Source organism: Coturnix japonica, chromosome 1 (genome assembly GCF_054131305.1).
Source record: "Coturnix japonica strain WE chromosome 1, WE-NBRP24, whole genome shotgun sequence".
Classification (NCBI taxonomy): Eukaryota; Metazoa; Chordata; class Aves; order Galliformes; family Phasianidae; genus Coturnix; species Coturnix japonica.
In genome coordinates, this window is record NC_140663.1 from 102649810 (window position 1) to 102665856 (window position 16047).

At 34.8% G+C, this 16047-nt stretch overlaps 1 protein-coding gene across 5 annotated transcripts in view; it reads right to left on the reverse strand.

The window, feature by feature from the left end:
• The window catches only part of USP9X (ubiquitin specific peptidase 9 X-linked), an 88521-nt gene that overhangs the window by 30613 nt on the left and 41861 nt on the right, over positions 1-16047 (reverse strand). For 4 of the 5 annotated variants that reach the window (XR_014939859.1, XM_085530198.1, XM_015884801.3 and 1 more), the window contains exons 14-24: positions 14992-15125; positions 10945-11032; positions 9225-9567; positions 7604-7699; positions 6331-6542; positions 4743-4983; positions 4388-4537; positions 4145-4265; positions 3547-3677; positions 3050-3328; positions 1561-1686 (exon numbers count right to left, since the gene is read on the reverse strand). Coding sequence is in view for 4 of the 5 variants with exons in the window: in XM_085530198.1 (XP_085386324.1) it covers positions 1561-1686; positions 3050-3328; positions 3547-3677; positions 4145-4265; positions 4388-4537; positions 4743-4983; positions 6331-6542; positions 7604-7699; positions 9225-9567; positions 10945-11032; positions 14992-15125 (1921 nt within the window). In the remaining variant the exon portion in view is untranslated. Of the gene's footprint in view, positions 1-1560; positions 1710-3049; positions 3329-3546; positions 3678-4144; positions 4266-4387; positions 4538-4742; positions 4984-6330; positions 6543-7603; positions 7700-9224; positions 9568-10944; positions 11033-14991; positions 15126-16047 lie in introns of those variants that run through there. The other variant, XM_085530217.1, reaches the window with a different exon arrangement.

Genomic DNA, 16047 nt, shown 5'->3' on the forward strand with positions numbered 1-16047 from the left:
TTTTCTAACAGTCTGATTTAATAATAAAATGAGACTCTAAAAGCTTAACAAATAAGTCAATCTCATTAAGAGACTTGAACATGCATTCTTGCTATTAAACATCAGCAGTTGCTAGAAGATAGGTATCCCACCCTTGTCACAAACAAAGCAATTTTACCAAAGCAGTATCACAATAAAAAACTGTCACAGGAAAAAGAAACCACAACGTTTTCTGATTTAATGTTATTGTAGCTTTAAAATCATAAGCCAAAACTATATAAATATATTTATAATTGTTTTTAATTTAATTTTATTTATTTATATATTTATATTTATTTTATTTTTAATTGTGAGGTCAAGAGGGAAGTCCCTGACCATGAAAGCACAGCACATACAAAGTCAAGATCTATACCAGTTTTAATAATTTCAAGACATTAGAGAGAACAACAGTAACATTGTGTATCCACTTGCAAAAGACATTCAGTTTTTGTTTGCTCTGATGTGCCTTATCCATACTCCACCTCAAAAGAGACTTCTGTGGAACGAACCTGGGAGTTCAGCTGGCTGATTTTTACACATAGAATCAACTATGGATGTAAAACCACCACTAATGGGAGACAGATGGCTCAGACAGTTTAGTACAGAGTGCTTTCCTTAGACAGCATTCTTTCTTCGTAAGAGTTGCTTTCAGCATAAAGATGGTAATTTAAGATTGCTTTTATTTAGGTGTCTTAGAAATGTTCCAAAGATAGCTTTGCAGAGATTCCATACCATATTGAAGAACAATATTTACTGCTTCCATATTGGAAATAGAAGCATCTCAATTTACCTTGAAAATAGTTGTAGCAGATCTGATTTTAGTTCCTGCTCAATTCAGCAAAATTTACTGATGTATTCACTAACATGACTCAACTCCAAATGGGGTTGGTCATACCATATAGTATCATACAGCAGCTCTATTTTTAAAGAAAATGTTGTTTAACTTTACACATGTATACAAATGTATACATTTGATTATGTATACATTTACATAATCAAATTTCTCACTTGCATCGTTAAAGAATTTTCAGTATTTAAGGATACACTAGTAGAGATTTCACACTTAATTTCCAGCACTTCAACTCCCGTTTAAAAATCCCTCCTGTTTTCTGTGTTTCTCCTCAAGAGAAGTAAATTACTTAGAAACCAAAGTGTAAAAGACCAAAACAAGAAGAACATATCACAAAAATGCTCTTGGAAACCAAACACCTGCAACATAATTAACTTATTTAAAACCACTGCAATGTGTTTCTGAAGTTCTGATGGAAGTGCAACAATTTTCACAACCATTAAAAGGCTCGTGCAGAATCTCACTTAAGCCTCTTCATGCCATTAGACTGGATTTTATAATTCCATATGGAGCCTGCTCATAAAATACTTTTAAACAGTTTACAGCTTATTAACCATGTGAATGGTACTTATAAGTATTTATGACATCGTAGGAGGAAAAACCATTTATTACGAAGTTATAAATTTAAGCATTAAAAAAACTGATTGGGGGTGAGGGGACTGAGGAAAATATACACAAAGGAATACACTAACCTCATCAGATATTTGCTGTGCAAGACGTATTGCTACATTTCTTAGCATGCATTCTGAAGTTGGATTAGGAATGTTTTGTAGGGCATTTTGTAGCACCACTGCCTGGTCGTGTGTAGCCTGGTTTATCTGTAAGAAAGGATTTCTTATTTCTTACATGGGAAAAAAAAAAAAAAGAAAGCAAAGTGATATGAAAATATAAGCTTACTTAAAGTAATTTATTAATAGCAGGCAAGATAATGGAAAACTTCTTACAGAAATTATAAACCAAAAAAAAAGAAACATTTTTGAATGGATTCCATCACACATTAAGATTCACTGTAGGTATGCTACAGTGTAAAATCAGGAAGCCAGAAGGACTTGAAACTATTTACATCCAGGGATTTGTTACTGGCCAGATTATTTCAAGTTAACTGAACATCTCGAATTACAATGCCTCCTTCTCTTTCTGTTCATGTATGGAAAGAAAAGGTTTGTTAAATAATGGGTCTCCCTCCAGATTATCTAATAGCATCTAGAGAGAACACAGCTGCAGTGTTCACTATAATTTAGTACCATTTTAAGCTTCTGCATTTAAACAGAATTCTCAACAACACTTAATTTGCTGCCCTCTTTTTTTTTCTTTTTTTTTTTTTTTACCATATTTTAACAGGACGAACAGCAGTAAGAAAAACTTTTATTCCTTCAGTATTGGTTCAAGCATGAAGCTTAATCTGACTCCACAGTCTTGACCATTCAAACCTGAAAGGATTCCCTTTTTTATACAAATTTGTTTGAGAAGACTGTGTGCTGTGGATAGAAATTATTTCTCGTACAAAAGGGTTTATCCATTTTTTAGTACAACTCCATTCAAAAAAACCCAAAAACAACACCTTTCTCAGGGGCTGCTCAGAAGACACACTACAGAGTTGTTCTGTAACACCTGCCACTGGTCACATCCCTTTGCTGTGTCAGCTTCACTAAGATACTTGACCCAGGGAACAAAATCACAGAACTCTGACTGAGGACAGTAACAGAGTTGACAATTAGCTGTAAGAAGCAGGTTATAAATGGATCATGCATAACGTGGACCAACTCATGGATCTATGTACTGGAATACTATGTTTAACTACCTTATTGATTCAACAGCTTTCAATAGAAGGACACCTTTCTACTATAATCACTTAACTTTGCAACACACTTTAACGGCCCAAAAGAATCTGAGTTTATGTTTATACTTGAAAACCGGAAGATACCTGTACTGGCAATCATGTAAACTGTTGAAAAGCATATAAAAGGCCAGTCAACCTCATGTCTGACTTTTCACAGACAGAATGAAACAGGGCTTTGTCTCTCTTTTTAAGATTTGTCAGACAATATTAACTGAAAGCACCAGAAGTTTTTTGTACATATACCATTCAAAGAGACTGTCAATGGAGTGTAAATGTACACTGCTGCAGACATTATAAGGTCAGAAGACATTGTTTTGTGCATCGAGGAAGATTTATATTACCGGTGAAATTGTACTTGTGCCTTCCACAACTGGTTGACAAGCTTCTGCCACAGCTCGAACGTGTCCATATCCAATTGCTGTTAGCAATAACTTGGCTATTTTTAGAGCATTAAGGTAGGCACCCCTTCGAGTTTCCATATCTGCATTTGGCAGGAAGTTATTTCGAGTCAGCATGCTCAATACAAGAGGTAAACCACCACTTTTTAAGAAGTTGTACTGGAAGTCACTGGCATCTTCTCCCAGAGGTGCACTGGCAGGCATTAACAAGGCATAAACTACCTGTAGAACAAGAGGGAGAGTTAATTAACATAGATACACTTGCTTGAATCTAAGTGGTTAAACACAGACTATGCTGGAATACACCTTAAACATTGCTTTGATGGCATTCACTGTATACCAGTCTACTCCAGGCTTTCACAATGTTATTGAAAAGATAGTTAAAAAAAATAGAAAAGTTGAAGATCTTCATTTTTAAAGAAAAGTAAACCATCACGAACCTCTGTTAGATATAGCACTTGTGAGGCAGAAGGACCAAAAAATAGAGAGTCAAGGGATGGACTAAGGCTGCTTTCCCCAAGTTTTGCGTGATCTAAACAAATAGCTCTTAGTTTCTCAACCGTAGTGTTATCTGCAATACAAAGACAACTTGTAAATACCTTGTACTGTCGCTACTTCAGAACAAGCCAGCACTGTTCACAACTAACAATATGAAAAAAATTCAGAATGTCAGAAAAGTTGCAAAAAATGTGAATGACAGACAAGATCTGACTGTGAAAGATTGTGCAATGTTTATTCCTGTCACTAAAAAAGTGATCAAGCTAAATTAATACCACAAAACCTCTCCACATACAATGCTTCTCTCCCTTTTCACTGCACTGCAGCATCAAATCCCACTGTCAACTGCAAACTGTGTACATTTTTAGGACACAAAATAACTAATTTAGGACATAAATCTACAATCCCAATTAGCATAAAGTAATGAATTAAAAAAAGCCAAAAAATTAGCAGAAAATATAAAATATTTCAGCCTTAATTTTTATTTAACAGGCAAGAAATGCAGTCATTAAAGTGAAACAGAAGGAAATTAAGTATTACCTGGTGGCATGAGCTTCATAAGAACACGTGCTCCATCTCTAAGAGGTGGCATATTTAGGCTACTGCCCAAGTCTGCAACTTGCCAAAGAAAAGAAATGTATCGAGGATGCAGTGACATGATCTTAAAACAAGCAAATAAATAAATTAAAAAACAAATAAAAACACAACACATAAAAATCATTAGTTAAAGACAAAGCAGAGAGGAAAAAACATTTTAAAACCATCATTTCACTGTATGCTTACCACTCCGGGCAAACAGCTTTCAACTTCTGGGTTTGGACCATCGCTGTAGTGATTGCCATGGTTGCCCGGAGAACCAGTTGAAGAGTCAGAAGAACTATCAGGACTTGAGGGCATATTAGAATTTATCTGTGTAAGCTTAGCTGTAATTAGCTGCAAAACATAATCACAGTTTTAATGCTGTGCAAAAATGACAATTCTTTATCAAATAATCATCTAATATCATGTTAATGGCATGTTATAAGAATGAACAGAACTATTTCACAAGAAAAAGCAATTCTGTCCATGGTTCTTTCTAAGTATTTAGAAAAGGCAAGTAATATCTTAATTTACATAAATATCAACTTGCAACGCTTACCGTTTTATCTTTGAGATTCAATTGTCCGATTAATTTTCTATCATCTGCAGGATCCACCAGCTCACCGCCAATGAAGAGTTCTACTTTTGTGTGCGCACTGTTGGCTTTAATACGATTGAGAATACAACGCCGCACTTGGCCAATTGTGTCATTTGTGTGAGACCAAATATCCAAATCTTCTACCTGTCGACCTTGGTTTGGAAAACGAACTACCAGTGTGATATGTTTCCCACGGAAAGCTCTAAAAATAAACAAACCAGATTAAGTTCCTTTGACCTCACAAAGTAAGTTAATTTTTTCTTTCTGTTATTATGACATCAAATCTGTACACATGATGGTATACTCCTGAAAATTTGTCATCTGTCAGAAGCTTTTAAAAGTTCTATATTGGAAGCCTACTTATAAAATCACAATGCTTTAAAAAATAGATGTCAGAAAAGGAATAAATGTTTTCACAGTATGAGTAACCACACTTAGTATGACAGGGTATCTGATATTAAATGTGCATCCAGATAACCCCCAATTAATCCCACACAACCATAAAAAGGCAAAATTTCTCATAAGAGCTTCTTGTTATCAAGACCTCTAAAAACAATTAGTCTAATCACACAAGCAGTCCATATAAACAAGATGCATCTGCAATAAACAACAGAACACGGGTCTTATCTAATCAACGTATACAACAAAAATACTGTAAGAGAAATATAATTTCTGTCACAGCAGGAAGAAATGGGATCTCACTTTTCCTGACAAGAAATGTATTCAAAGTAAGAAGGGTGACAACAAACCCCCTCCATTACTAAAATTACATTAACCACATCATAAATCAGAGGCAATCTCAGTGTTATGACTTTGAGAATTTCTTCCCACGTGCAGCATATACTAACAGTGGAACAAAATGAAGCAGCCCTCTCTTCCGCTTTCCTGTCCAATGTAATTAATTGCTTGTGAGGATATCTACACAACTTCAAACTAAATCACTTATCTCTCCTTTGTAGAAAGGACAGACTTAGGGAAGGAATGGCTATGATTTCAGATTTTATTCAAGCACTTACTTTACAAACAGAAGAGTGAAATTACACAGAAAATGTATATACAAGTGCCATTCTACTTTCCCCCATTTAATGGGAAGGTTTCATTTAGTGTTTCTAAATTTAAGCTTGCAAAGCAAGATTTGCATCCCTACACAACTGTGAAAGTATAAGATACATGTTCACAACATGACAAGACTATGAAAAATAAAGAGGTTTCACCCATGCTTATTTAAAGAAAGGTACTGCTTTTGCATTAACTATTTGAAAAATAAATACATTGTAAACAATTGAGCCACAAAATATACTGTGCCAGTTATAGAACAAAACACCAGAAACCACGTTCTTCTTAGGTCCCTTATTCCTTTAATGCACATAGTAGAATGCCTGTATTTGCATGATCCTTCAAGTACTTCTTTAAACTACAGATCAGAATTTAGTACAAACATAACAGAATTTTGAAATTCAATAAATACACCCCATGAACAGAAACCCCTTAGAATATAAAGTCAGAAAGATGTTCATAACAATTTATAATAGTCCATTTTCACACGTACCTTGACATAGGTAGAATTGTTCTTTCTTCATGGTAGTCACTGTCACATTCGTTAATGTATTCTCTTAAAACAGTCAACACTCTCACCATTCGTATTGCTTCTTGTCTTGCACAATTAATACTATCTTTATCTCCATCCAACACACATAATGTATCATAGGAGGCTTTGAGACGATCAAAACAGGACTGAATGAAGTCTTCATGAATCACTACCTAATGACATAAAAATTGTCATAATTACAAGAAATGCTTAAAAAAAAACCACTTTCACTTCGATAATCAAATCATGTAAGTAAAAGCAGAGGTAAACAACTCTAGAATGTTGTTTTATTCCATGTTAGAATAAGCTCCCACTGATAATGAGCTCTAACTTTATATGCACTTCAAAATCTCGCACAGGTCAATGGTAGTTCTTAACAAAGAGTGGAAATCCAGCCTTCAATAGAAGAAGTGGAAGTCTGTACAGAGTTAACTAAATTGGACTCTCTTCCTTCTGCTTGACTCCTAACACAGCATTGCCTTGCATCTACCCTAGACTAACACACAACCCTGTCATATCACTGTAGAAGGTCTGCAAAGATTTCCAGGTGTGAGAAAAGGATTTCTACTGGAGACTACATTACATCACAGTCATGGCAGTAAACCCAATCCAGTATTCACTTTTCTTGGCAGCAATTCAGGAACAGAGGAATTACCAGCAAACTGAATCACAGTACTTGCACGTACATTACGTAAAACCAACATTTCCTAGAAATGTCTGATGTAATTGCTTGCAGATGGACAGATCTATGCATGCCTACCAAGTTTTCAGCCGCTACAGCACTGAAGTCTATATAAGAAGTTTTTTTGAGGACAAATAATGAGATGTTTAAGAAATACAACTGGCAAGCTAACAACTGGAGATTGTCTGGATAATACACCAACCACAAATTTGTTAAATCCCAACACTGTATTTCCCCTGACCTCTCTCTCTCCCAGCAAATACTAACAGAGGGAGACAATATCTAATTTGCTAGAGTTCATCTTGACAATTATTTGTGACACTGTGATTCAAAGCATAAAAATATTAGACTAGCTTGTGACAACACTCAACATATCTAGCTAACAAACACGTTGGTGCTCTTAATTCCACATCTGACCAGAATTTGACAGCTGGACTTTTGAGTATACTTTTTAAAACATGGAAACTATTCAAACTTTCAAGCATAAGAATACTGCACTGAATTTTACCTATGATTTTCCCTATCATATTATAATGTATATTATAATCTTACCTGATTAACTTGTAACCTTGGACCAAGGTTAGTATAGATCTCTTTAAGAAGATCAATTGCTCTATTTGCGATGTCATCGTTTCCCTGAATCACAACCTAGCATAGTAAAAAACAAACCAACCAACAAGTATTAGAATATGCTACAACTTTCTGGTATAAAATTTAAAAGCAAAATGACATGATGCAAGCATCCTGACAGAACAGTAGTCTAATGCATAAGGCTTAGATGTGGCTAAAATTCTTAAGTTATATACAACCAGTACAAGTTATACAAGTTAACTGTGTAAGAGTCAAAATTAAGAAATTAGCACTTTAAGGATGTTTACAACAAAAGCTGATGTTTCTATAAATAGAATGAAAGTAGACTTCAAATATTCACTTTCATTTTCACTTGTTTCAGAGAATGAAACAACTTGTTAAAATAACAGTATTCGAGTCTGTCCTCAAGTAACATACATCTGGCTCCATTTAAATGTGCTAGATTTGTAAGCTCTATTAGCTTTCCTTTAGGATATCTGGGCATTTAAACCACAATAATAAGAACAGCATTATAAAACAAAAGGTTTTGAGATGCTTAAACAAATTACATTAAAGATAAAATAAATAGAGTTTTAAAGTACTTTAGATGCCTGGGGCTGGGTCATTGGGATGCAAGGACTTGAGCTCTTTTTACCTGATAATCTAAATTTTCATTACTATTCATCAGATCAGAATGGGTACTGAAAGCAGACCCTATAAGGGGAGACTAAAGCATCGTGAGTTCTCATGCTGCCAATCAGTTGGGCAGAGCCAAGAAAGCTGATTTCCACAACTAATATATGCTGCAATTATGTCTAGCTTCACATGGGCATTATGTACTCAACTACTGCATGCAAACTTATTTGCAAGAAAATATTTATCTACTTTAGTTTTGACCATTATAACAATGATTTTGATTATTAAAAAACCTACACATTCAACAAGCCACTGACAAAATTGAAGACTCTTCAGTAATAAACAGCATGTTGTCCAAAAAACAGCCACGATAATCATGCCATGTGCTAGTGTGGGTTCTATGCAGCTCTTCAATACAAGAAAAACTAAAAACAACTAAGCACCAAATTTCTGCTTTTCACTACTACATTTGGCAAGTTTCAGATCACTTTTACACAAAAACTGCAATACTTCTATTGAAAAGCTATAACCTTGTTTAGGTAAAAGGTTGTGGATACAAGAGAGAATCAAACCAGTCATCACTCAGACTTATCAGGAATCATCCCAGTTTACCATATTAGAAGAAATGTTGAAGTACATAAAATGAAGTAAAGGTGGATTACGGAGAAAATTCACCAGAAACGATCCTTTCTTCCTAAACAGCATATGAATGTTTTTCATTTCATGTGCATGCTCAAGCTCTCAAGTTCATTGAGCAGCTTGCACAGCCACCAATTTACTTACCTGTTAGGAATACAGCAGAGCCAATGCCCATGTATTTATTTGATAAATAAGCTTTCTGTAATTTCAGTCTGTAACTAATAAGTTACACATTCTTGAAAATATATATTAAAAAAAAAAACAACAAACCAAGATTGAAAAAGACTTCAACTGTTAATCTTTCAGATGTTTCCTCTAATTAACTTACCCTCCAAAGGTAGTCTAATCCTATTAATTCCAGATCATCCATCATATAGGCTCGTCTCTTTGCTACTAGCTTTCCTTCTCGACAGTTCACAGCTTTGAAGAAACGTTCAAAACATTTCATTCCATTTTCTGTTAATAGGGAAGGATCCAGCTGAAGCACATTATTTTCAAAGAAGTCCTTATTAATGTCAGGGTCTAAGTCTGGTTCATCCCCCATTAGTTTGGAATACCATTTAAAACAGGCTTCGCGATCACAAAGATAAACAGCATTTTCAGCTAAACACTTCCATATTTGCTTCGCCTGAGGGGCACAGAGCCACAGCTGACCATCCTTCAATAAAAATCTTGAGCAAAACAAAAAGACAATTAACAGCACTGTCTAATTAACATCTGGAGTAACAATTCAATAAGAAATACAAGCAAAAAGTTGAATACGTATTGTATATACACACAACATCGATCAGTCACAAAAATACAATCCTAAAATCTTCATTTATGTCATCAGCCCTCTCATAGTTAGTCTCATGATTTCTTAGCAAAAGTCCACAGGCATCAAAACATTACATTCCAATTAAGAAACAAAATTAGACTAATATTTTACAGAACAATACTAAGTGTCTTATACATATTACATAAGCATGTGCATCTCCTAATGTAAACAGGTCAGTTTAAAAGTCAGGTTACAATGTAAGAAATCATTTCTCTGGTCATTAGCAAAATAACAAAAGGATGCATCAATTATATGGAACAGAACTAGGAACAGAAGTCAGAAATGAAAAAAACTAGTTCTAAGTTTTTCCTTTGTGATAAATCTTATTAAAGAACTATTAAAAACAAATTTAAAAGGTTAATACTAAGAATGTTTCAGGAAAAACACAGGATAATCAAAGTTCTTCAGAATCATTTCTTTTTTTAAATTCAAGGTCTTTTTTATGTAAAAGAAAAGAACTAGTGAATTTAAAAAGAAGATATTTTTACCAAGTAGAAGTGATAAATCAAGTTTGCTATGCATATCCTACTGTACAACTTAAATGGCTATTTAACACTTAATTTCAATTCACAAAAATCACTCTGAAGTTTCTAAATAATTTTTACAATGTTCTTAAAAATAAGCTTAAAAGATTTCACAACTTGACAGTTCATATAATATTACTTGTCTGAACATCAGAACAGAGTTAAAAAATAAAGTTGGGAGAAAGCCTGCAAAGAATCAACAGAATGCAGCTCTGTCACGAGCAGAGATCCTTTGCTTTTTTACATTCAAACAACTGGTATTAAAAAGCCATTCAAGTAATTTTTGTCTGTTTCTCTTAAGACTAACAACCTTAGTTGTATGCCAGTTTACGACTGTGGACTTAAGATTTGGTGTGGTACAACACATCTTCTTTGGAGTATTTAAAATGTTTAGATACATTATCCTAATATGTATGTAACTGCATACATATGCACACCATACTCAAGTCAGTAGGGTTCCGGACATAGAAATATCCCATAGAGATCTTACAGTAGAATTCAAGTCTTGGACTACATAGATGCTAATAAGTTTTAATTCTTACACTAACACAGAAGACCTCTGGGGGAAAAAAAAAAAACCAACCAAAAACACACACTTAGTACATTACTGCATCTGAGTTTTAAAAGATGAGAGATATAGCTACCATGAACTTCTTTCAAGTATCTGAAATACTCCTAGAGAAGAGAATGATCAAGTTAGAACTAACCGTAAGAAATTAAGTCGCTCCTGTACTTCTTGCACATGACTGTATCTGCTTCCTGGTCTTACAGTTTGCGGATCATATTCACCATGCTCTGCAAGTATAAAAAGCTTTATCAGACAACACAAGCCAAGAAGACACGTGGACTTCTTGAAGGACAGAACATATTTGAAGACTTCACGGCCTGAACAAAATCAAAACCTAACGCATTTTCAGGAAGGAGTAAGAAAGCCATTTTCAGAAACCTGCTAACAGTTAATATACATTCTAAATGAAAATGGGCACAGGAAAAGATTGCTGAGGTTTATCAACGAATACCTAAGGGCAGATGCACGTGCTCATCATTCAGTATAACTAAAGTATTGCAGAATAATTAAGAACCTACATTCTACTCAAATTTTTCCTTACTTAAACACATTTTCTTTGGGAAATAAGTCAGTCACAGTAAAAGTACACCATTCACATTACCCAGTGCTTTTTCCTAAAGATGCTCTAGTTTCATTATTGAACATCTTCTCCCTAGCTTGTTTTACCCTCAGAGAAAACCACAACTCCAATTCTTTAATTCTTTTCTAAGTAGCTATATACGTGAGAACACAAAGAGGAAGTAACTGTATGACAAATTTACTTACTGTAAAGCTTGCAAGGATAAAAACAAATCCCTGTGATACTGACAAGATCGAAAGCAGAAGTTGCACAATGTGGAAATAGCACATAAAACTTTTTATCTGCTATTTGTCAAATCGCAGAGTAATGTTCAGCAAACAGCTGTTTGCTTCATACAAACAAGTTTGCGTTTTGAATTTTTCCTCCATAAGAGGTAAAGGCTGGGTATCTCTCAACTTGTTAATATAATAACCATTTTAATTCCGCATGCAAACTGAAGAGAACAGCTACATCAAGAGCTAGTTACGTTGCCACAGATGAATACCCTGATTGAGACTTACTGTTGAAATATTACTGCATACTGATGTTACCTTCAGAAGTAGAACTTAAAAAAACATTACATTAATTCAAATTAAAAAAAATATATATTCCTTTTGTTCAGCAGTTAAGACAATAATTGCTAGTCATAAATTAGAAACCATTGGACATTTATACATTTTTGAATCCTCCAAAACAGGAAGCGCTTCTTTGTTATATACTTCTACTATACACAGGGCTGACAGTTGACCAGTAATACTAGGAAGTATTTCATCATGTTACATGTTCAGCACGACAGTTCCATTATAAAAATAATTATTACTCTACCCCTTGTGTGGAAAGTTGTACAGACTTCATTTAACTAAGACAACCCATCTGTGGAAGACTATTATCATAGTAACATTCACTCATGGTAAAACTCATCTTAAGAACTGAAATCATCACCTTCCTACTGTAATCAAGGAAGGGAAAAAAAAACAACAAAAAAAAACCCACCAAATTTAACACCTGAAGTGCATCACGTGTGTTTCAAAATAAATAGAACTGCCATAAACACAACGCTATATACAACATACAAAAGATACATCAGCTTAAAAATGAAATAAAAGGGAAATCAAAAGACCAGTACTTAAATCATAATGACTAGAAAAGTGGAAACATTCTGTCCGCCTTCAAAATCCTAATGAAGTGAGCATAAACGAGCAATTGCAGAAATAGTGAGAAAAACGCAAAACAAAGCATATAAAACCAGCAAATAAAAGTATTTAAGTATTAGAAGAAAGAAACAAGAAACTCAAGAGAACTGTTAATACAAAATCTAATCTACTGAGATTAAATCATGTCAAGTCTGATGTTTGCAAAGTTTCTGACAAACAAATTTCAAGTATTTAGAATTAAGATCTACCTTTTATATATCAACTCAGCATCTGAACAGCATTGTTTGTCACCAAAACTTGATTAACCAGTACAAAAGTATTACTGAAAATGTCTATGTTAAGAAGCAGATACATATAAAATTAATGATGTATCATATGGTTACTTAAAAAAAACACACATCACAATGCCCTTTTTTAGGATGATGTTACAATACCAGTCACCTTTTCTTACAGAGGATTCTGATGATTTTTCCCTGACTCTTAAGAGTCGGGGGAAGGAACAAGTTCAGTAGAAAGACAACAGAAAAAATAAATAAATCACAGAATCACAGAACAGCTTGAGCTGGAAGGGACCTCAAAGATCATCCAGTTCCAACCACCCTGTCACAAGCAGGGATAGCTCTCACTAGATGAGGCTGCCCAAAGCCCTATCTAGTCTGGCCTGGAACACCTCTTTCTGAGGACAAAGTATTCATTGCTTACAGGAAGAAAGAAAAATTATTACTGTCCCTCTATTTTTGCACTTTGTTGCAAATGGCAAGAAGTTCTGCAGCAGCTTCATCTCCAGAAAGCACAATATAATTGCTTTGTGAGTACACACCAGTTATATTCCACACATTTTTAATTCCTACTGTGCTGAAGATAATTCAATTACTACTTTCTTAAGAGTCACAGTGTGTGCAAAAAGGATGAGGTGAGTGGAGCAGGAAAATGGGATGTGCTTTTTAGCCAAAGACAAAATGTCTACAAGACACTAGCTTAATTTTTCTGCCAAAGCCATTGACCATTTGATAGGTAACATTGTCAAATATGACCTTTTCCTTTCAGAGTTTAAAATTAATGGATGACAGTTCATATACGAATAACACAAGAAGGCTATTTCTGGACAAAAACAAAATTGCACTGGAATACAGCTGCTGATTATGTTTCCTTCATAACACTAAGGTTGAACCCTAGATTTTCATTGCTGACAAAGCAAAAAAAAAAAAAAAAGAGTTATCCATATAGTTAAGATAGAAGCTTAAGAAGAATAAATGGAATTGTTTTTATTTTACTTTTGCATAGCTTAATAGTTTACAATAGTTACACAGAAAAACATACATTCTATTCCACCTTCTCAAACAAGATTAAGCTTAGAAACTTTTGCTTGAGAATGAAGCATTTAGTAACATTTTAATATAATTAGAACAACATTCTCATTAATGAAGCAACTCTGATTACAGTAAACTCTCACATGTTTCGCTGAACAGCAAAATACAGCAGTGGTACACAGATTTAGCTTAAATGTTGTTTTAATTGACCTGTACCAGGCTGAAGCTATCATCTTCACATTGCACCACTAGTAAAACAAGTTTTCAAAGACTTATCTTAGGTATTTATATTGAGTACTCCAAATCAGTTCCAGAACTAAAGGTGTGTAGGTATAGGAAAAGATACCCACACACAAATACACTTTGTGTATTTTTTTGTGCAGTACACACACATTCCGTCTTCTCTGAACAACCACCACTAAATTCCTACAGAATATACTGTGCCACTTTCAAGATGCAAAGCCTGGTAGTAAGCAGCTCCAGAATAGGATGGCTCCTAGTTTCAGTCAGTGAAAGAGATGTATCAGGGTGAATTTCCTTCTCTATTCCACTGGCTTTGTTTAACACATAGAGTTCTGCAGTACAGAATTGCAGGGAAGGTCCTTGTCCAACATTTTGATTCCCTACTTCAGAATCTAGAAAGCTAGTTTCCTTCAAGGATAAGAGGATAAAATAATAAGCGCAGGGTTGAGTCTACACTGAAATTTATCAGTACTAGCACAGTGTGCTGCCAAAGTATTACCGCTAACAAATACAGCAAGCAGCTAAGCAGAACCGCATGATTAAAAAAAACAAACAGCAGAAGTGATAAAAGAACTTCTAAAAGGATACTAAACAAAATGCAAAATAGATGTGGAAGAAAATCCAAGATTAATATTAGGACCTTCCACAGAGATAACCACTCTAGTCTAAGTAGGGCAAGATTATCAGTCCATATATAAATGAGAATACCACTTCCCCATAACTGCAACCATGAATAAAAACAGTTGCATTTTAAGTTTTTCTTGACCAGTCTGACAACACCCCGAAGGCTATCAGACTCACAAATGTTCTAAAATAAACATACAAACAGTTACTTCATGATGATAATCTGCTTTCAATTGCATTTGCAGCTGGAGCTCTCACACGCTATTTTATGAGGCTAATTTTTGTTTAAAACTTACCTTTAGCATACTGCCTCATGCTTTCCATATAGGCAGACAGATTTTCTGCAACCAATGTCACTAGGGCATGATTGTGCTGAAGTTGATTGATTAAGTCATGTCGGTAAAACACATGGGGACTTCGCTGTGTTTGACTGAAATTAAAATGCAAATGTTGTCAGAAAAGCTGAGGAGATATGGATGTAACAGTTCATAAATCTACTTAGGAAATCCACGCCTTTAATGCAAGTTTCAAGTTTTGATGAAGTATCTACAACATACAGAGTATTAATTCTCTGACAGCATTCTTTTTTCTCTTCTGAAAACAATACTAGTTTTACCAGCAATTACAGTAGTTACTTAACAAGGATGGCACAGCTGCAGAACGTACAAACGATATCAAAGCATCCGAGCAGCTAAACATGCTGCAGTTTTAGAGTTTAAAACCACATGCCATGAATGCTATCAAATTCTAGAATGTGGGACTAATCACCCCTGTAGAATAACCTCAGAAGGCCTCAACTCCTCCAGTTCAGGGCACTCAGTCTCATCTGCATGACTAACACCGATTTGCACAGTTCTACTGAGAGAGAGAGAGGGGAAAAAAGCAGCTATTTATTGTACTGCCTCTCTGATGATCACATAGCCTGACCAAGAAAAAATTAAATAAGGTTTCAGAACTGTTTTCCTTTCGTTCAGCACTTAGATTCCAGAATTAGCCAATAGATTACTGGTAGGAACTCTCATCCGTCTCATCTACAACACTACAGTTATCACAATATCTTTCAAGAACAGTAGGGAAGGCAAGAGATTTCAGCCCCAGCTGTTACTGATTACGCATCTGATAACCACATTTCACTGTAGATGCAACAACAGCTAAATTGATTCATCAGACCAAAGAACGCTGTCAATCTGGGTTTAAAAGACAGAAGCCATTAACAGATATCCACAGCCATATTATCTGCTACCAACAGAATTTGGCATGCAAAGCAGAGAAATCATCAAAAGATGAAGTTGCATAACATGTAGAGTTTTCCAGAATGCTTTCAAAAAAGCAACACTTAAAGTAGAAACTGT